The sequence below is a fragment of the Ranitomeya imitator genome, chromosome 3 (genome assembly GCF_032444005.1).
Source record: "Ranitomeya imitator isolate aRanImi1 chromosome 3, aRanImi1.pri, whole genome shotgun sequence".
Lineage (NCBI taxonomy): Eukaryota > Metazoa > Chordata > Amphibia > Anura > Dendrobatidae > Ranitomeya > Ranitomeya imitator.
Genome location: NC_091284.1, coordinates 838,826,164 through 838,846,781, shown reverse-complemented (window position 1 = coordinate 838,846,781; position 20,618 = coordinate 838,826,164). Strand labels below are relative to the sequence as shown.

At 49.0% G+C, this 20,618-nt stretch overlaps 1 protein-coding gene across 1 annotated transcript in view; it reads left to right on the top strand.

Annotated features, from left to right (window-relative positions):
- CHRNA10 (cholinergic receptor nicotinic alpha 10 subunit) overlaps positions 1–20,618 on the top strand; it is a 102,969-nt gene that overhangs the window by 50,188 nt on the left and 32,163 nt on the right. Inside the window, exons 2-3 of the mRNA XM_069759570.1 lie at positions 4,661–4,806; positions 5,356–5,510. Of these exons, the coding sequence (XP_069615671.1) occupies positions 4,661–4,806; positions 5,356–5,510 (301 nt within the window). The remainder of the gene's footprint in view (positions 1–4,660; positions 4,807–5,355; positions 5,511–20,618) is intronic.

The following is a 20,618-nucleotide window of genomic DNA, read 5'->3' as shown; positions in this document are numbered from 1 at the left end:
CATGTAAAAACCTCTTCTTGGACTCAAATTCTCTCTCTATGTGGAGGGGTATTGGACCTACTATAATTAAAACACCTGAAGCTAGGAGGCGGGGAGTGCACGATCAGAAGGCTAGAGAATACATTTCAAAAACCTGACCTGCACATCCAAACATAGACTGAGTGTGAACAGGTGCTGAACCCAGAGTCGCCAACTCGTATATAGTTAAATAAATAGGGCAGCACACTGCAGCGCCAAAACATGCAAACTTGAAAAAACGAAATTTGAACTGCATTACTGCACTAGAAATATGAAAAATGAGAGCTTTTAGCGCACAAAAATGGCCAATTTTATGTGTACCTCGTAGCCACGTTAAGGCATCTCTCTTATACGAGGTCCTACGTTTGACCTACCTCACTGAGAATAAACGTCTCCATCTGAATGGGTACATGTAAAAACCTCTTCTTGGACTCAAATTCTCTCTCTATGTGGAGGGGTATTGGACCTACTATATATTTTGAAATGTATTCTCTAGCCTTCTGATCGTGCACTCCCCGCCTCCTAGCTTCAGGTGTTTTAATTATAGTAGGTCCAATACCCCTCCACATAGAGAGAGAATTTGAGTCCAAGAAGAGGTTTTTACATGTACCCATTCAGATGGAGACGTTTATTCTCAGTGAGGTAGGTCAAACGTAGGACCTCGTATAAGAGAGATGCCTTAACGTGGCTACGAGGTACACATAAAATTGGCCATTTTTGTGCGCTAAAAGCTCTCATTTTTCATATTTCTAGTGCAGTAATGCAGTTCAAATTTCGTTTTTTCAAGTTTGCATGTTTTGGCGCTGCAGTGTGCTGCCCTATTTATTTAACTATAGTGTCAGTGGTGACTCCAGGTTATTCTCACTCTGTCCTCAGTGTTATAGTGTCAGTGGTGACCCCAGGTTATTCTCACTTTGTCCTCACAGTGTTATAGTGTCAGTGGTGACCCCAGGTTATTATCACTCTGTCCTCACAGTGTTATAGTGTCAGTGGTGACCCCAGGTTATTCTCACTCTGTCCTCACAGTGTTAGTGTCAGTGGTGACCCCAGGTTATTCTCACTCTGTCCTCACAGTGTTATAGTGTCAGTGGTGACCCCAGGTTATTCTCACTCTGTCCTCACAGTGTTATAGTGTCAGTGGTGACCCCAGGTTATTCTCACTCTTTCCTCACAGTGTTATAGTGTCAGTGGTGACCCCAGGTTATTCTCACTCTGTCCTCACAGTGTTATAGTGTCAGTGGTGACTCCAGGTTATTCTCACTCTGTCCTCTCAGTGTTATAGTGTCAGTGGTGACCCCAGGTTATTCTCTCTCTGTCCTCACAGTGTTATAGTGTCAGTGGTGACCCCAGGTTATTCTCAGTCTGTCCTCACAGTGTTATAGTGTCAGTGGTGACCCCAGGTTATTCTCACTCTGTCCTCACAGTGTTATAGTGTCAGTGGTGACCCCAGGTTATTCTCACTCTGTCCTCACAGTGTTAGTGTCAGTGGTGACCCCAGGTTATTCTCACTCTGTCCTCACAGTGTTATAGTGTCAGTGGTGACCCCAGGTTATTCTTACTGTGTCCTCACAGTGTTATAGTGTCAGTGGTGACCCCAGGTTATTCTCACTCTGTCCTCACAGTGTTATAGTGTCAGTGGTGACCCAGGTTATTCTCACTCTGTCCTCACAGTGTTATAGTGTCAGTGGTGACCCCAGGTTATTCTCACTCTGTCCTCTCAGTGTTATAGTGTCAGTGGTGACCCCAGGTTATTCTCACTCTGTCCTCTCAGTGTTATAGTGTCAGTGGAGACTCCAGGTTATTCTCACTCTGTCCTCACAGTGTTATAGTGTCAGTGGTGACCCCAGGTTATTCTCACTCTGTCCTCTCAGTGTTATAGTGTCAGTGGTGACCCCAGGTTATTCTTACTGTGTCCTCACAGTGTTATAGTGTCAGTGGTGACCCCAGGTTATTCTCACTCTGTCCTCACAGTGTTATAGTGTCAGTGGTGACCCAGGTTAATCTCACTCTGTCCTCTCAGTGTTATAGTGTCAGTGGTGACCCCAGGTTATTCTTACTGTGTCCTCACAGTGTTATAGTGTCAGTGGTGACCCCAGGTTATTCTCACTCTGTCCTCACAGTGTTATAGTGTCAGTGGTGACCCCAGGTTATTCTCACTCTGTCCTCACAGTGTTATAATGTCAGTGGTGACCCCAGGTTATTCTCACTCTGTCCTCACAGTGTTATAGTGTCAGTGGTGACCCCAGGTTATTCTCACTCTGTCCTCTCAGTGTTATAGTGTCAGTGGTGACCCCAGGTTATTCTCACTCTGTCCTCTCAGTGTTATAGTGTCAGTGGTGACCCCAGGTTATTCTCACTCTGTCCTCTCAGTGTTATAGTGTCAGTGGAGACTCCAGGTTATTCTCACTCTGTCCTCACAGTGTTATAGTGTCAGTGGTGACCCCAGGTTATTCTCACTCTGTCCTCTCAGTGTTATAGTGTCAGTGGTGACCCCAGGTTATTCTTACTGTGTCCTCACAGTGTTATAGTGTCAGTGGTGACCCCAGGTTATTCTCACTCTGTCCTCTCAGTGTTATAGTGTCAGTGGTGACCCCAGGTTATTCTTACTGTGTCCTCACAGTGTTATAGTGTCAGTGGTGACCCCAGGTTATTCTCACTCTGTCCTCACAGTGTTATAGTGTCAGTGGTGACCCAGGTTAATCTCACTCTGTCCTCTCAGTGTTATAGTGTCAGTGGTGACCCCAGGTTATTCTCACTCTGTCCTCTCAGTGTTATAGTGTCAGTGGTGACCCCAGGTTATTCTCACTCTGTCCTCACAGTGTTATAGTGTCAGTGGTGACCCAAGGTTATTCTCACTGTGTCCTCTCAGTGTTATAGTGTCAGTGGTGACCCCAGGTTATTCTCACTCTGTCCTCACAGTGTTATAGTGTCAGTGGTGACCCAGGTTATTCTCACTCTGTCCTCTCAGTGTTATAGTGTCAGTGGTGACCCCAGGTTATTCTCACTCTGTCCTCACAGTGTTATAATGTCAGTGGTGACCCCAGGTTATTCTCACTCTGTCCTCACAGTGTTATAGTGTCAGTGGTGACCCCAGGTTATTCTCACTCTGTCCTCACAGTGTTATAGTGTCAGTGGTGACCCAGGTTATTCTCACTCTGTCCTCTCAGTGTTATAGTGTCAGTGGTGACCCCAGGTTATTCTCACTCTGTCCTCACAGTGTTATAATGTCAGTGGTGACCCCAGGTTATTCTCACTCTGTCCTCACAGTGTCATAGTGTCAGTGGTGACCCCAGGTTATTCTCACTCTGTCCTCTCAGTGTTATAGTGTCAGTGGTGACCACAGGTTATTCTCACTCTGTCCTCTCAGTGTTATAGTGTCAGTGGTGACCCCAGGTTATTCTCACTCTGTCCTCTCAGTGTTATAGTGTCAGTGGAGACTCCAGGTTATTCTCACTCTGTCCTCACAGTGTTATAGTGTCAGTGGTGACCCCAGGTTATTCTCACTCTGTCCTCTCAGTGTTATAGTGTCAGTGGTGACCCCAGGTTATTCTTACTGTGTCCTCACAGTGTTATAGTGTCAGTGGTGACCCCAGGTTATTCTCACTCTGTCCTCTCAGTGTTATAGTGTCAGTGGTGACCCCAGGTTATTCTTACTGTGTCCTCACAGTGTTATAGTGTCAGTGGTGACCCCAGGTTATTCTCACTCTGTCCTCACAGTGTTATAGTGTCAGTGGTGACCCAGGTTAATCTCACTCTGTCCTCTCAGTGTTATAGTGTCAGTGGTGACCCCAGGTTATTCTCACTCTGTCCTCTCAGTGTTATAGTGTCAGTGGTGACCCCAGGTTATTCTCACTCTGTCCTCACAGTGTTATAGTGTCAGTGGTGACCCAAGGTTATTCTCACTGTGTCCTCTCAGTGTTATAGTGTCAGTGGTGACCCCAGGTTATTCTCACTCTGTCCTCACAGTGTTATAGTGTCAGTGGTGACCCAGGTTATTCTCACTCTGTCCTCTCAGTGTTATAGTGTCAGTGGTGACCCCAGGTTATTCTCACTCTGTCCTCACAGTGTTATAATGTCAGTGGTGACCCCAGGTTATTCTCACTCTGTCCTCACAGTGTTATAGTGTCAGTGGTGACCCCAGGTTATTCTCACTCTGTCCTCACAGTGTTATAGTGTCAGTAGTGACCCCAGGTTATTCTCACTCTGTCCTCACAGTGTTATAGTGTCAGTAGTGACCCCAGGTTATTCTCACTGTGTCCTCAGTGTTATAGTGTCAGTGGTGACCCCAGGTTATTCTCACTCTGTCCTCACAGTGTTATAGTGTCAGTGGTGACCCAAGGTTATTCTCACTGTGTCCTCTCAGTGTTATAGTGTCAGTGGTGACCCCAGGTTATTCTCACTCTGTCCTCTCAGTGTTATAGTGTCAGTGGTGACCCCAGGTTATTCTCACTCTGTCCTCACAGTGTTATAGTGTCAGTGGTGACCCCAGGTTATTCTCACTCTGTCCTCAGTGTTATAGTGTCAGTGTTGACCCCAGAATAATGCAGTATAGTTGCATTGGACACTCTGGGGTTTCTGGGGAACTGTATTCTCAGTCCATACCCGGGACCCTAAATATACTGTGTATTTTCTTATATTTCAGAGGTTCTCGGGGCTCAAGGGAAGTTCGCCTACAAACTGATGAACGACTTATTTGCCAACTACTCCAATGCTCTGCGGCCAGTGGAAGACATGGACAAAGTTATGAATGTGACCCTACAGATCACCCTATCACAGATCATCGATATGGTACAGTGACCCCAAAGAGGAGCTGCTTCCTATACCTAGTGGTGTCCTGTATGAACCCTCATATGTATCCCAACATGAGGAACAATCATAACCTCTGTATTTATTTGTTACTCTCTTATGTGCTTGTATAGCGCCATTAATCCCACAGCACTGACATCATCATCACTGTCCCCAATGGGGCTCACAGTATAAATTGGCCTTTGGAGTGTGGCATAAATCCACTCAATCACAGGGAGAAGATATAACCTCCGTGCAGATGTTGTCCTTGATTGGATTTGAACCCAGGACTCCAGCTATTCTGCGGTCACCTCCAGAGCTGCAGTCACTATTCTGCGGTCACCTCCAGAGCTGCACTCTCCATGTCGGCAGCTGTGATGCTGTACGTTCCTGCTCACAACAGCTGACATTCCTCCTTCCCATGATGCAATGCTGGGGGCACATTTATTGTTGCCCCTATCTCCGCTATTAGTTTAGTGCAGTGCAGCGTTCTGAGTTCAGCTCTGGAGGTGATCCTTGTGGCCATGTCACTGACTCTGGTTTCTTTCGCAGGATGAGCGGAACCAGATCCTGATGGCGTACCTGTGGATTCGGCAGGTGTGGTTTGACGCCTACCTGCGCTGGGACAAGGAGGACTATGATGGCCTCGATACCATCCGTATACCTAGCAGTTATGTATGGAGGCCTGACATAGTCCTATATAACAAGTAGGTCGGATGGAGGTCGCGGCTCATCGGCTGGAGGCGCTGTGTCTGGGGAGGCCGGTGACGGTCACTATGGCCGCGATTACAGCTCCGGAGTGGTCGAGCATCACTATGTGACCAGGAACACGTCAATCACCGGAACGCTGAGGCCATAGCGGTCATCACCCAGCTCTCCCTGGAGCAGAGCGAGCTACACGGCTGATATGCAGGATCCTAAAAAAGTCTTCACACCCCGGAGGTTATCCACATTATTTCACGTTACTCCTAGAAACTTAAATGTATTTTATTGGGATTTTATGTTATACAACACAAAGTAACAAGTATTATTGACGTGTAGCGGAAATGATAGAAGGTGTACTAACTATTTTACAAATATAAATCTGACTATAGTAAGGTGCATTAGTATTCAGCCCCCTGTAGTGGGATGCCCCTAAAAAAAAATCAGGGATAAAGATATAGAAAAGAGTAAAGCGGGGTTAGGTTATGGAGAAGAGTAAAGCGGGGTTAGGTTATGGAGAAGAGTAAAGCAGGGTTAGGTTATGGAGAAGAGTAAAGCGGGGTTAGGTTATGGAGAAGAGTAAAGCGGGGTTAGGTTATGGAGAAGAGAAAAGCGGGGTTAGGTTATGGAGAAGAGTAAAGCAGGGTTAGGTTATGGAGAAGAGTAAAGCAGGGTTATGTTATGGAGAAGAGTAAAGCGGGGTTAGGTTATGAAGAAGAGTAAAGCGGGGTTAGGTTATGGAGAAGAGTAAAGCAGGGCTAGGTTATGGAGAAGAGAAAAGCAGGGTTAGGTTATGAAGAAGAGTAAAGCCGGGTTAGGTTATGGAGAAGAGTAAAGCAGGGTTAGGTTATGGAGATGAATAGAGCACGGTTAGGTTATGGAGAAGGGTAAAGCAGGGTTAGGTTATGGAGAAGAGTAAAGCAGGGTTAGGTTATGGAGAAGAGTAAAGCAGGGTTAGGTTATGGAGAAGAGTAAAGCAGGGTTAGGTTATGGAGAAGAGAAAAGCAGGGTTAGGTTATGGAGAAGAGAAAAGCAGGGTTAGGTTATGGAGAAGAGTAAAGCAGGGTTAGGTTATGGAGAAGAGAAAAGCAGGGTTAGGTTATGGAGAAGAGAAAAGCAGGGTTAGGTTATGGAGAAGAGTAAAGCAGGGTTAGGTTATGAAGAAGAGTAAAGCAGGGTTAGGTTATGGAGAAGAGTAAAGCAGGGTTAGGTTATAAAAAATAGCCCATGCTCTGAACATCTCACGGAGCATCAATCCATCATCCAAAAATGGAAGGAGTATGGCAGACCTGCAAACCTCCCAAGACATGGCCGCCCACCTAACCTGACATCTCCAGCAAGGAGAACACTAATGAGAGAAGTAACGAGAGAACGATGGTCACTGGAGGAGCCGCAGATCCACAGCTCGGGGGGAGAATCTGTCCACAGGACGAATATTTGCTGTATCCCCCACAAATCTGCCCATTACGGGAGAGGAGACGCAGACAGACGGACACAACTTGTTACTTTGTTTCACATAAAATCCCAATAAGATACATTGACGTTTGTGGTGTGAACAATGTGGAGAAGTTCCGGGGTGTGGAGCCTTTCTCTGATAACGATACAATGGATTACGGTGGTCCCATCCACAGCGATCGCTGTACACCGCGCCGGACCCCCAGCCCTGTCCTGGCCTCCTGCTGATATCCAGAGCCCATTAATGGCTGGAGCCCCTGTGGCCCCTGGGGGTCTGCACTCCCCGGCCCTCCATCACTCGGGGAGAAGGTGAAACACTATCGCAGGCGCAGCTGCCGTGTGAGGCGGCTCATGTTCTGCCGCAGAGGTGACTCCGGGAGCCGAATTACAGCAACAACCGGGACAGGACGTGTGCGAACATCCCCGGGGAGCGGGCCCTGCCAAGTCACCGGCCCCAGACTGTGCCTGCCCCCTACTGCCGGCTCCTGGCATCTGCATGTAACCACAGCGTTATCCCCCAGTCACCTCCAGAGCTGCAGTCACTATTCTGCTGTTACATCGTGTCTTATCCCCCAGTCACCTCCAGAGCTGCACTCACTATTCTGCTGTTACATCAGGTCTTATCCTCCAGGTCTTTTATTAAATAAAATGAAATACTTTACATGACAATAACTGTGATACATTACAAAATAAAACACAACAGAACAGAACATAAGAACAAAGCTCCAATCAGACGACAACAAACGAAAAAAGCCACAAAGTAATAACCGGAAATGGAACAAAAATGGAGAAAGTTCATGACCTACAAATCAAAGACGTGAAAGAAAAATTCCAATAACATAAAAAAAAACAAAACTAAAAGACAACAAACAAAATACTCATAACTTACGTGAACACCTGTAAAAAATTATAAATAGTATAAAATCATGTAAGACCCCCGGCCCAGCTTCATTCATACTACTATATACAACCCCAACTACATTCACACCGTCCTATATACAATATTATATACAATATATACACTATAAACACATTACACTAAACCAAACACTATACAACACCGCAAACACAACAAAACCCTGCTGGTCCCACTGCCGAACCTTACAGCCCCCCTTACACCACCACATTCACCCTACAACAAACCTAAACACAACACAGTGTACAACATTAACATTTGTTTTTTTTAATTTAACTTTTTTTTTTTTTTTAATATATATACACACACCTACTCTAACTATCCCGCCACCCCTGATCCAGCTCTGGCTACAAAGTTCAGGAATCATCCGAGCTAGGATCAGGCCCCAAAGTTTTTCCCCAGGCGGGGCCTGGGCCAGGCCAGATCAGTCTCTTATCACCGCTGTTGAACCCCCCAATGCCCCCACCCAACCTAACTAAGACCCTCTATTATACACACTATATACAATATATACAATACACTATATAGAATATATACATAAACCAACATCACAGAACACAACCTACATTCTCACCACCCGAGGCTCAAGTTCGATGCCTGCAAACCTTCTATTCAGGGATCAGAAATGTTACGTGTTACGGAACCACTCAGCACCCAGAATATGTTGTGCAGTTATATGTATGTATAATAGGTTCCATGTGAGATGCATCAGCCCACAGACTGCGCCCCTGGGCAGAGGGGACACGATATTCCCCTTCTGTCCTCCCCCCACCTTTGTAATTCCCACAGTAAATATCGGCAGGCTCCGGCCACCTGCGGCTATTGTAATGTATGTGGAGCGCCCCCAGACACAGGGCCACAAGTCACTCGGTACCGGTCCCTTCTCCTTCGTTTCTGCGGTTGTCACGGTGGCTGGACCCGGTCGTGACCCTGCTAAGGGGCGTCCAATGAAGGTGGTAGTACAGTCTGTCAGGGGTTCGTGACGCCACCTGTGGTGTTCGGTCAGGGTGACCGACGCTGCTGTGGGGTCCGCTGGGGTGATGGAATGGCAGCTGGATGGTATACCTTCCCACAGGTGAAGTATGTCCCCAGGGCTTCCCAGTAAGGTGGATGGTGATGGTGTGAGGTGCAGGCAATAACGAGGACACAGGGTTGCAGTCTCTTTACCTTTTTACTGAAGGCTTCGATATACTCAGTCCAGAGCACGTTTAACAGGGCTATCAGAGACCGGCCGGTCCGATGGGCACATCCAGAGTTTCCCTCGCAGATGGAAATCGTTGCCTACCAATAGCACCTGTGTGTTGTAGTCCTACCCTGCCGAGCATTCGGAATAGTCCTCACAACTGCTGTTCTCGTTCGTTCGTTCTCTACAGCTTTCTTTCTCTCTCTCGTTCTTTGGTTCCAGATGTTGCTAGTTTCTAACGTCCCCCAGGTATATTTTGGCTAGGACGCCACCCGTATGACGGGAAGGCTTGGAGGTCTTCCGGGACCCTAGAGACGCCCCTCTCCCAATGTTGCCCCCTATGTCTTCGTAGGTGTAGAAGGTAGACAGCCAACCTATGATTAACTGTCCAGCGGAATTTGAAGTAATGCGTGAAGTCAGTTACTCCTACGGTGTTCCGGCCACCGACTACGTGCCTCAGTAAGATGTTGCCTTCCTCTCTCGGCACGACTCTTACTGGCTCTCCTTTGTGCTGATCTCGTTTACACGTTTCCACAATATCCTTCCCTTCGTGTCTCTCTCCTGGATACCGCCGCAAGGTGTGCAGGCGCGGTTCCGTTACGTTCTGTTCTGTTCGCTAGGCACCTGCCAGGTTCCCACGCCTGACAAGGACCCCCCTGTGCCTTCTCCCTGCAACACCCCCTGCCACCGGATGTTGCCTGGTTCCAACCCAGTCAGCTTCTCACTAACTTCCTCCCCAGCCCCTAGTTTTAACAGTGTGAGGAGTGGCCTAATAAATAAAGCCTTTTTCTCCCCCTAGTGGCCGGAGTGTGAAGTGTAATGTGTTCTGGTGATACCTGGTCAGGAGAACTCCTTAGTGCCATCAGACGTACCGCTGCTCCCCTTAGTGGCAGAGCGTCATACTGCAACGACCAGGTCTCTGGGGCGCTGCACTCCCCCCCCGGTTAAATCCAGTACTCCTGGACTGGGAAAGAAGAACAACAATATAATACAGTGCAAGACATACAAAAAAATTTGAATGCTAAGAACAAGTAATTAGAAAAGGTGCTTCCCTTTATGGGAGGTGAGGACGCTTAAACGTTGCAAACAATAACAAGATTAAATAGTTTTAAATAACATTTAGATTATAAATAACCTTTAGTACCCAGCCGGGTATTCTACTAAGTGCAAATTTTTTGAACCATAAACTAACTCTTCCTTTAAGGGCGTATTCGCTGAACCCACTAAAGGCCTACTATAAAATACTATTACAACATTTCAACTTTCTTTCCGTTCCAACTTCGCCAATGCAGGACCGCCTAGCTCCTTAGCTGAGCCTACTGCCATTGTGCCGACCATCTTTCTACATCTCTCAGGAGGACTCTCTCTCTAACCCCTACGGGTTCACTTCAAACTTTCCTGTCCTCAATCTTTATTAACATTATTAAACTATCTAAATTCTTCAACATTATTAACGTTTCAATCTCTATGAAAGTAATCATCAAACATTCCCTTTAAGAGGGACCCAAGTCTCTGGTGCAGATTCTCTTTCAGCAGCAAGTTCACAGCAAGCAAGTCCTTATGCATCATGTCTTCGCAAAGTCTTCTTTGGCTTATAAAACCAGTAGGGAGCACCTTTAAGAAGGTGCAAACTATTTACAAAGCAGTTCTGAATCATTCACCGTCCATGATCCGACAGTCTTTAAAACAATGATGAACGTTGGTTAACAGTAGAAAAGAAAACAATAGAAAACAATAGGGATCCCGGGTAAACAAAGGGATCCCTAGGGGTTAACCCTGGACGGGTTGAGGGTAGCAGCAGGAACACAGTGAACTATGTACAAATCGGGTTTTCGAGGTTTATTTCTGAGGAGGTTGTGGTCTTACCTCACAGACCACACCTTTCCGTGGGGCACGGGTGGAATCTGCAGTTGCTCGCAGGGCCGGGCTCGCCTGGTGGTCCACCACAGGGACCCCTTCCTCTGGAGCTCCAGCTTCCACCTGTAGAGCCGCGCATAACTGGACACCTCTGGCCACCCAGCCGGCCTCTCTCCGCCACCGGGTATATGTCACCGCGTCGCCTGGCCTCAGTTCACGGGTCTCCTCCCTCGTCCCATAGCGGGGCTCCACTTCACTCCGGTCGACACGGACCTGCAGGGGTTCTCCGATCTCCTGGATAACCCCCCTCTCCTGCCTGGGGTTGTAGAAGACTACCACTCCCCAGTGCGATGGCAGGACCTTCTCCTCTCCGGTGAGGTCTATCACTTCTACAGGTTGTGGCTGTTTCCTCCAAGCCGCCACTAGACGTCGCTGGTGCTCCATCACCGGCAGGATTCTTAAGTCCCGCTCCTGCGGGGCACAACTTCCTGGCCGGGTGCAAAGTCCTGGCGCAGCCGGAGTGGGCAGAGGAAGGGACACAGGAGACAGACGGATCTCCGTCGGGTGGCCCAACCGGGAACTCACTCGGGCATGGGCTTCCAGGTGACGTGCCAGCCGCCGAGCCTCGGCGGCGGCCACCCAGCCATCAGGCATCCGCCCTCCAGGTTTTCCCTCAGGCGGCTTTGCAGCAGTCAAGTCCTGCAGCGGCGGTGACTCTGAGATCGTCCCCGGGCGATACAGGCCTGTGCCTGGCCGGGTCGTCTCCATGCGGTGGCCTGGGATTCGCCATCTTTGTCTCCTTCTCCAGATCTTCTTCTCGGCCTCTCTTGCGGGGGCGTCTCCGTCCCCACTGTCCCCACCCTCCGTAGAAAAGATGAGAAGGCGGACCTCGGCGACTGACGGGCCCGCCCTCAAGATACAGCAATGCTTAGACTGGGCGGCCATTATCGTTCGCGCCCTTCGATTCTTCTACACCCACTTCCACGCCCTTCTTCTTCTCCTGCGCTCCTCGTGGCGCGGCAATGGCGGCAGTTTTGGCGGGAATCTTGCGTCAATAGCAATTCACATTCTTTGCAGTAAATCACAATTCCAACACGTCTCAATCACAGTTCCAAGGCACACATGACCCAATTCTTCAGGCTTAAGTACGATCCTGTTCGTGACGCCAAGTTGGAGCGCCCCCAGACATAGGGCCACAAGTCACTCGGTACCGGTCCCTTCTTCGTTTCTGCGGTTGTCACGGTGGCTGGACCCGGTCGTGACCCTGCTAAGGGGCGTCCAATGAAGGTGGTAGTACAGTCTGTCAGGGGTTCATGACGCCACCTGTGGTGTTCGGCAGCTGGATGGTATACCTTCCCACAGGTGAAGTATGTCCCCAGGGCTTCCCAGTAAGGTGGATGGTGATGGTGTGAGGTGCAGGCAATAACGAGGACACAAGGTTGCAGTCTCTTTACCTTTTTACTGAAGGCTTCGATATACTCAGTCCAGAGCACGTTCAACCGGGCTATCAGAGACCGGCCGGTCCGATGGGCACATCCAGAGTTTCCCTCGCAGATGGAAATCGTTGCCTACCAATAGCGCCTGTGTGTTGTAGTCCTACCCTGTTGAGCATTCCTTAGTGCCATCAGACGTACCGCTGCTCCCCTTAGTGGCAGAGCGCTATACTGCAACGACCATGTCTCTGGGGCGCTGCATATGTCTGGCCTGCCGCTTTTCTATTGGCCTGCCCTCTGTATCTGTGTGATATATTCTGTGTCCTGTGAGTAAAGTGTTGTCAGACTGGAAATACGTGGAGAAGCAGTGCTATTTTATATGCTCCCAGGTAATCAAGGAATTCCAGCCAGCGTCCTTCATTCAGACTCCAGCCAAAGCAGAGTGGACCTCCTGAAACACGGGGTGGTACTGAAAGAGGTACCCCAGCTTGGTAGACCCTGATACAAGAAATACAAAACAAAAATCTAGGGTGCAAAGACATCAGCCCACCACCAGGATATAGGAGCGCTAACGGACTAAGGCACCCTGAAGGAGAAACCCCTCCAGAGATGGGCCGCCCTCCGGGCACCCAGTCCTCCGCACTCCAGAGAGCGCACCTTCACCAAGGCACCTAGGATGCTGCTACAAACTTCATCTACTCGGAGGATTTTACTCTGCGTCAAAACTAAAACTCGTGCGTTCCACGTGAAGTACCTGACCACTGCACTGACTAAGAATAAAGTGGCTCGGTCCCTTCTCCCGAGGTCTCTGAACGCTCCATAGGCCCACTCGGCATAGAACAGAGTGGCCAGCCGCGGCCAACCAATGGAAGCGCCCACCCTGTTGTACACCTCTGTATTAAAGGGACAATGAAGCAGGAAGTGCTCCATGCTTTCCAGCATGTTAGCGCAAGCCTCACGGGGACAATTCCTGTCCACGGAGCTCCTGTGCTTCAAATTGTCCCTCACATACAACTTACCTTGGAAGCAGCGCCAAGTCAAGTCCCAATACTTCTTGGGGATCCTGCTACAATTTAACAAACTCAACCCAACCTCTAGATCCCGACTCGGGCAGTCCTTGAGGACCAATGGTCTCTGAAAATGCGAAAGCAAAACTCGCATGTCGAGGAGTTTCCTCGGGAGGGACCTCACTTCCCACATTCTCAGACCCCACCGGCGCATCATTTTCAGAACCGGGGTAACATAAGCCGGGAGATGCCCGTGGGGTGTGCGAAGATCCTTCAATCTTCCCCCTGTCTCCCAATCCTGGAAGAAATGAAAAAGGAGGAATCATCCAGTCTATTCAGCGCTCCCAGGTAACATGCACCAAGCAACGATATTGCAAATCTTGGAAAATTTATTCAGAATAAAACAACGCGTTTCGGCTAAATATTTGTTAAAAATAGCCTTCCTCAGGTATAATACTACTTCAAGAATGAATAGAGTTATATAGTCTGCACATATCAGCTTAAGCAATCAATTATGCTAATTGTTAGACACCCGGAGGTGACTGACCAGTCTATTTACCATTCAATAGCTTTCATTGCACAGCTTTAGTTCATATATATGTGAATCTAAAATAACAGAGAACATAATAAAATATACAGGTCCTTCTCAAAAAATTAGCATATAGTGTTAAATTTCATTATTTACCATAATGTAATGATTACAATTAAACTTTCATATATTATAGATTCATTATCCACCAACTGAAATTTGTCAGGTCTTTTATTGTTTTAATACTGATGATTTTGGCATACAACTCCTGATAACCCAAAAAACCTGTCTCAATAAATTAGCATATTTCACCCATCCAATCAAATAAAAGTGTTTTTTAATAACAAACAAAAAAACCATCAAATAATAATGTTCAGTTATGCACTCAATACTTGGTCGGGAATCCTTTGGCAGAAATGACTGCTTCAATGCGGCGTGGCATGGAGGCAATCAGCCTGTGACACTGCTGAGATGTTATGGAGGCCCAGGATGCTTCAATAGCGGCCTTAAGCTCATCCAGAGTGTTGGGTCTTGCGTCTCTCAACTTTCTCTTCACAATATCCCACAGATTCTCTATGGGGTTCAGGTCAGGAGAGTTGGCAGGCCAATTGAGCACAGTAATACCATGGTCAGTAAACCATTTACCAGTGGTTTTGGCACTGTGAGCAGGTGCCAGGTCGTGCTGAAAAATGAAATCTTCATCTCCATAAAGCATTTCAGCCGATGGAAGCATGAAGTGCTCCAAAATCTCCTGATAGCTAGCTGCATTGACCCTGCCCTTGATGAAACACAGTGGACCAACACCAGCAGCTGACATGGCACCCCACACCATCACTGACTGTGGGTACTTGACACTGGACTTCAGGCATTTTGGCATTTCCTTCTCCCCAGTCTTCCTCCAGACTCTGGCACCTTGATTTCCGAATGACATGCAAAATTTGCTTTCATCAGAAAAAAGTACTTGGGACCACTTAGCAACAGTCCAGTGCTGCTTCTCTGTAGCCCAGGTCAGGCGCCTCTGCCGCTGTTTATGGTTCAAAAGTGGCTTTACCTGGGGAATGCGGCACCTGTAGCCCATTTCCTGCACACGCCTGTGCACGGTGGCTCTGGATGTTTCCACACCAGACTCAGTCCACTGCTTCCTCAGGTTCCCCAAGGTCTGGAATCGGTCCTTCTCCACAATCTTCCTCAGGGTCCGGTCTCCTCTTCTCGTTGTACAGCGTTTTCTGCCACATTGTTTCCTTCCAACAGACTTACCATTGAGGTGCCTTGATACAGCACTCTGGGAACAGCCTATTTGTTGAGAAATTTCTTTCTGGGTCTTACCCTCTTGCTTGAGGGTGTCAATGATGGCCTTCTTGACATCTGTCAGGTCGCTAGTCTTACCCAGGCAGGGAGTTTATAAAAGCCTCAGGTATCTTTTGCATGTGTTTAGAGTTAATTAGTTGATTCAGAAGATTAGGGTAATAGGTCGTTTAGAGAACCTTTTCTTGATATGCTAATTTATTGAGACAGGTTTTTTGGGTTATCAGGAGTTGTATGCCAAAATCATCAGTATTAAAACAATAAAAGACCTGACAAATTTCAGTTGGTGGATAATGAATCTATAATATATGAAAGTTTAATTGTAATCATTACATTATGGTAAATAATGAAATTTAACACTATATGCTAATTTTTTGAGAAGGACCTGTACTTCATAAAAAATGTATAAGTTATAAAACACCCTTAGAATCATTAATTATCACACACATATGGTATATAAGGTATAGACGTGGCCCGTCTCCAGTGGGTAAGCAAGGATGCCTGTCCTGATCGGTCAAAGGTTGCTGAGCTCCTGCTGGGGATGGGCTTCGCGGCATATGACAGAAGTGATATGGGACGCCAATTCTCAATGCGTGATGGATCTTTACGCTTTGACTAAATGATCAAAGCCGACCTCCTTAATGATCTCGGCAGAGTGCCCGAGGAGAGACACTCATTAAACACCTGAGTCAAGAGGAGGACCATTGAGTCCCTAAAGGTCTTAAAGAACTTGGATGTTATGTCATCCGGACCTGGCGATTTTTGGGACCGGAGCCCATCGATCGCCAATCTCACTTCCTCTTCTTTGATCGCTTCTGCCAAACCGCCCAGCGAGAGGTCAGCCCCTGGCTCAGGAACAGCCTCAGCCAGGAAAGCCGACATCCTGTCACGATCCAGTTCCTTCCTTCCCAAGAGGTGCGAGTAGTATGAACTGACGACTTCCAAGATCCCTGATCTGGACCTTCTCAGGGATCCCGTACTGTCCATCAGCCCTGTCACTATCTTACTATTCACTGACATCTTGCAGCTTCTGTAAGTGTCGGGCGAGTAGTACTTCCCATACTCCCTATCAAAAACCAAAGATGCGTGCCTATCGTACTGACACCTCATTATCAAAGATTTCACACTGGAGATCGTCTCGCGGCTACCCCCAGTCGAGACAAGATGCTCGAGTTTCCTCCTCAGGCTGTGATACAGGCGATCCCTGTTCAGGCTTCTGAGGTTCGAGAGTTGCCGGAAGAATCTCGCCACCCGATGTTTGAACATCTCCCACTACTCAGACTTAGTGTTACTTAGGCCCAGCAGCGGTACCTGGCTCTGAAGAAATTCCTCAAAGGGCTGTCTTACAGCTTCTTCCTCAAGGAGTGACGAATTCAGCTTCCAATAACCTCTTCCCATCCGAGGGGTCTCTAACGCCCAGAGAAAACATAATCAAACAGTGATCGGAGAATTCCACCTCCACAACTGACAACGGCGAGGAAACGGCCTCCTCCTTCAAATAAAGCCTGTCTATCCTAGACCTGCACTGACTACCTCTAAAAAAGGTGAACCCCGCATGGCCTGTGTTGTGCCGGATGTGGATATCCACCAGGCGCGCCTCACTTACTATCCTATTTAGCGCGACGCAATCGTAAGCCAGCCGGTCTCCGGAACCTCCTGTATCACAGGGTCTCGTGACGTTGAAATCCCCTCCAAAGACCACCTGCCAACTCGAAAGTAAGAAAGGTTTGATCTTCATGAAGAGACACTTGCGATCCCACTTGGACTGGGGACCATAGATGTTAATGAGCCGAAGCTCCTGTCCCCCCATGGAGACATCTAGGATCAAGCATCTCCCCATTTCTAACTCGATCAATCGTCTGCATTCAACCGCTGCGGTCTTAAAAAGGACCGCCACCCTGCTATACGGCTCGGCCGCAAGATACCAGTAGGAGGGCCCGTGCCTCCACTCCCGCCTTGCTTTATGCATGGTTGATAGGTCGGTCAACCTGGTCTCCTGCAAAAACAAAATGTCGGCGTCAAGTTGGCCGAGAAAATGAAAGGCCGTGTACCTTGCCACTTCTGACTTTATGCTGACAACATTAATGGCTGCCAGCGTCAATGGGGTGGGTGCCGCCATCATGATTGATTGAATTAGCCTTTTTCTTCCCACCCACCCCCAACAGTTTCACCCTCTTCCTCTGACGATGAGTTTTTAGTGCGCTTAAGACAAACAGACTCATCCATTCTCTCCTTACATACACTCTGGCCCTTGTCTGGTGGTCATGAGGTAGTCCCCCCCAGAAGGCTTTGTATTTGCCCTCTGAGAAGAGGACCCAGTGACCTCCTGAGCCCCAACTCCTGGTCCGCAACCTCCGGCCCCGGGTCCCCATCGCCCCCCTCTGGAGGGGAGTCCTGGAGGGCCCAGAACACATTAGAGAGATCCACCAGAGGGGGGGCGGCTGGACCTTCCAAAGGCACCTGGATCAGGGCTATGGAGTCAGAGGGGTCGCACTCCAAGGAGGAGGTTCGAGGCCCGGACCCCCTCTTATCCTTGGTTGTTTTCCTGTTACCCTTTTTCTTTTGCTGTGACCACTCGCCCTTTCCCTCATCCAGACTGTCACCGGATGAAGGTTCCTGGACAGACATGGCGTCCTTTGGCTCCTCCCTTTCAAGTCTCTTGACTTCCTCGCTCAATTCGCTGTCTTTAGGATCCTCAGCTGCAAGTGAAGCACCCGAGTCAGAGTTTAGGGTCATTACTCCCTGCCCCTTGTTCCAATGGCGCTGCTCCTGCCGCCTGATATTGGATGGCGGCAGCCTGCTCCTCACCGGTTCCCTGCCTCCTTCGCCTCTGCTGGTCCCTTCACCGGCAAGATTGGTCCCGGCTTTCGCCTGTCCCGCACTCGCCGCTTTCAGGACCGCATTGGCGTAGGAACGCGGACAGCGACTGAACGGGTGACCAAGGACACCACACAAGTTACACCTAATGCTGCCACAGGTCGCAGTGAGATGGCCAAGGTCCCCACACAGTGCGCATTTCTGGGTGGTACACTGCGCACTGAAGTGTGTGGGGCTGCCGCACCTGTGACAGACCTTAGGCTGCCCCTGGTAGAAAATCAAGATCCTGTCCCTCCCCAAAAATGTTGAGGAAGGGATATGGGTAACGGTGTTTCCTGAAACCTTCAATTTCACCATGAAGGTCCAGGCTCCTGACCAGATACCATGCTCATTGAGGGTCTTTTCGGGAATACCAACGATGTTGCCGTATCGTCCAACCCAGGTGGAGATGTCGACACAGGAAAGTGACTCGTTACTGGTCAACACGGTCACCTTCCTGACCGAGTTCTGGCGGGATATTGCTACAGCGAGGAAACCCCGCCATTCGGGGCAACCCCGAGCCAGCTCATGGCGAGACCAGAAAAGCTCAAGGCCCTCTGGTCTCACGAAGCTGACATCGAAGTAGGAGGTCCCAAAGGGATGGATCAAGGCGAAGATGTCATATGCCGCGAAGCCCATCCCCAGCAGGAGCTCAGCAACCTTTGACCGATCAGGACAGGCATCCTTGCTTACCCACTGGAGACAGGCCACGTTCCTACCATTACTCCTCTGCCCCGGTGTCGGCAGAGACCAGACAGTCTCTGCCCCTCTATCTCGGAAGGCGGAAAGACCGTGTCTCTCTATCCAGAAAGACAGATCAACCTCCCTCCCCTCTACATTGATGGAACTCTCCCCTTTCCTCAGGGCATCCAGGAAGCACTGTTGCAAGTCACCATTCTCAGGGTTACCAGACAAGGACGCAATACTACCCCCAGCAGTGACAGCGTCTCGCTGGGCGGTTTGGCAGAAGCGATCAAAGAAGAGGAAGTTAGACTGGCCATCGATGGGCTCCGGCCCCAAAAAATCGCCAGGTCCGGATGGCTTAACATCCGAGTTCTTTAAGACCTTTAGGGACTCCTTGGTCCCCCTCTTAACTCAGGTGTTTAACGAGTGTCTCTCCTCGGGCATTCTGCCAAGATTATTAAGGAGGTCGGCTTTGATTTTTTTGTCAAACGGTAAGGATCCGTCACGCATTGAGAATTGGCGTCCCATAGCACTTCTCAATGTGGACAGGAAGGTTTTGGCTAAGATACTCTTCAACAGGCTGGTGAAGTTTGCACCACGGTTCCTTTCAGAGACCCAGCACTGTTACGTTCCTGTCCGTAGCACTTTCAGTGCTGTTCTGGATGTCCGAGAGGCCGTGGAGCAGGGCGGGGCGGGCCTTTGGAAGGGGTTCTTGCTGACCCTGGATCAGGCAAAAGCCTTTGATCGGGTCGACCACGAGTACCTCTGGTCCACTCTTTTGAGGTATGGTCTGCCTGGAGGGTTTGTGGACTGGCTTAAGACCTTGTACTCCGGAGCTGAGACTTTCCCTCTGGTAAACGGGTGGATTGGACAACCTTTCGGAGTGGGATCTGGTGTCCGCCAGGGCTGCCCTCTTAGCCCTTTTGCTTTACGCGTTTGCGATCGATCCCTTCCTCAGAAGGGTGGATTGTGGACCGTTGGCGGGGGTGAGGATGGGCGGGTTTTGGCGCCAGAGGCTATCCTGAGGGTAGTGGCCTACGCCAACGACGTTACCGTCTTTGTTTCTTCGCAAGAGGAGGCGATGGTGGTGATGTTAGAAGTGGAGAGCTACTTGGAGGCATCCGGGTCCAAGGTCAACCAGGACAAATGTGAGAGTCTCTGGCTGGGAGGCGGGGATCCCGCGTTTGATTTTCCGGACACCCTCCCCGAACCCCAAGAACATGCCAAAGTCCTAGGAATCGAATTTGGTCAGTGTGATTACCCCACGAAAAACTGGGAAGACAGAGTCAAAGGTGTTGCCCAAAGAGTGGATAAATGGAAGGGTTGGTCTTTGACCCTGAGGGAAAGGGTTGACCTGTGCAAAGCTTTCCTGCTCCCCTTGCTAATCTACCTGGGCAGCGTCTGTGTCTTGCCAGAGCCTTAAGGTACCGTCACACTTAGCGACGCTGCAGCGATACCGACAACGATCCGGATCGCTGCAGCGTCGCTGTTTGGTCGCTGGAGAGCTGTCTGTTGTGAATTCTGTGGCTGAGTTCACTTCTGTGGTCACAAGTGGTATTGCAGTCTCTGGGCTTCCTCCCTCAGGTGTTTTGGTGAGCTCGTTGGCTGCCTTGCTATTTAGCTCCACCTGAGTCTGTCTTCCTTGCTCCTTGTCAATGTTCCAGTGTTGGATCTGAGCTACTGCATCTTTCCTTGGGCCTGCTGCTCTGCTAGATAAGTGCTTCTAGTTTGTTTTCTGTTTTTTCTGTCCAGCTTGCTATTAACTTTTGCTGGAAGCTCTGAGAAGCAAGGGGTGCACCGCCGTGCTGTTAGTTCGGCACGGTGGGTCTTTTTGCCCCTTTGCGTGGTTTTCGTTTTAGGGTTTTTTGTAGACTGCATAGTTCTCTTT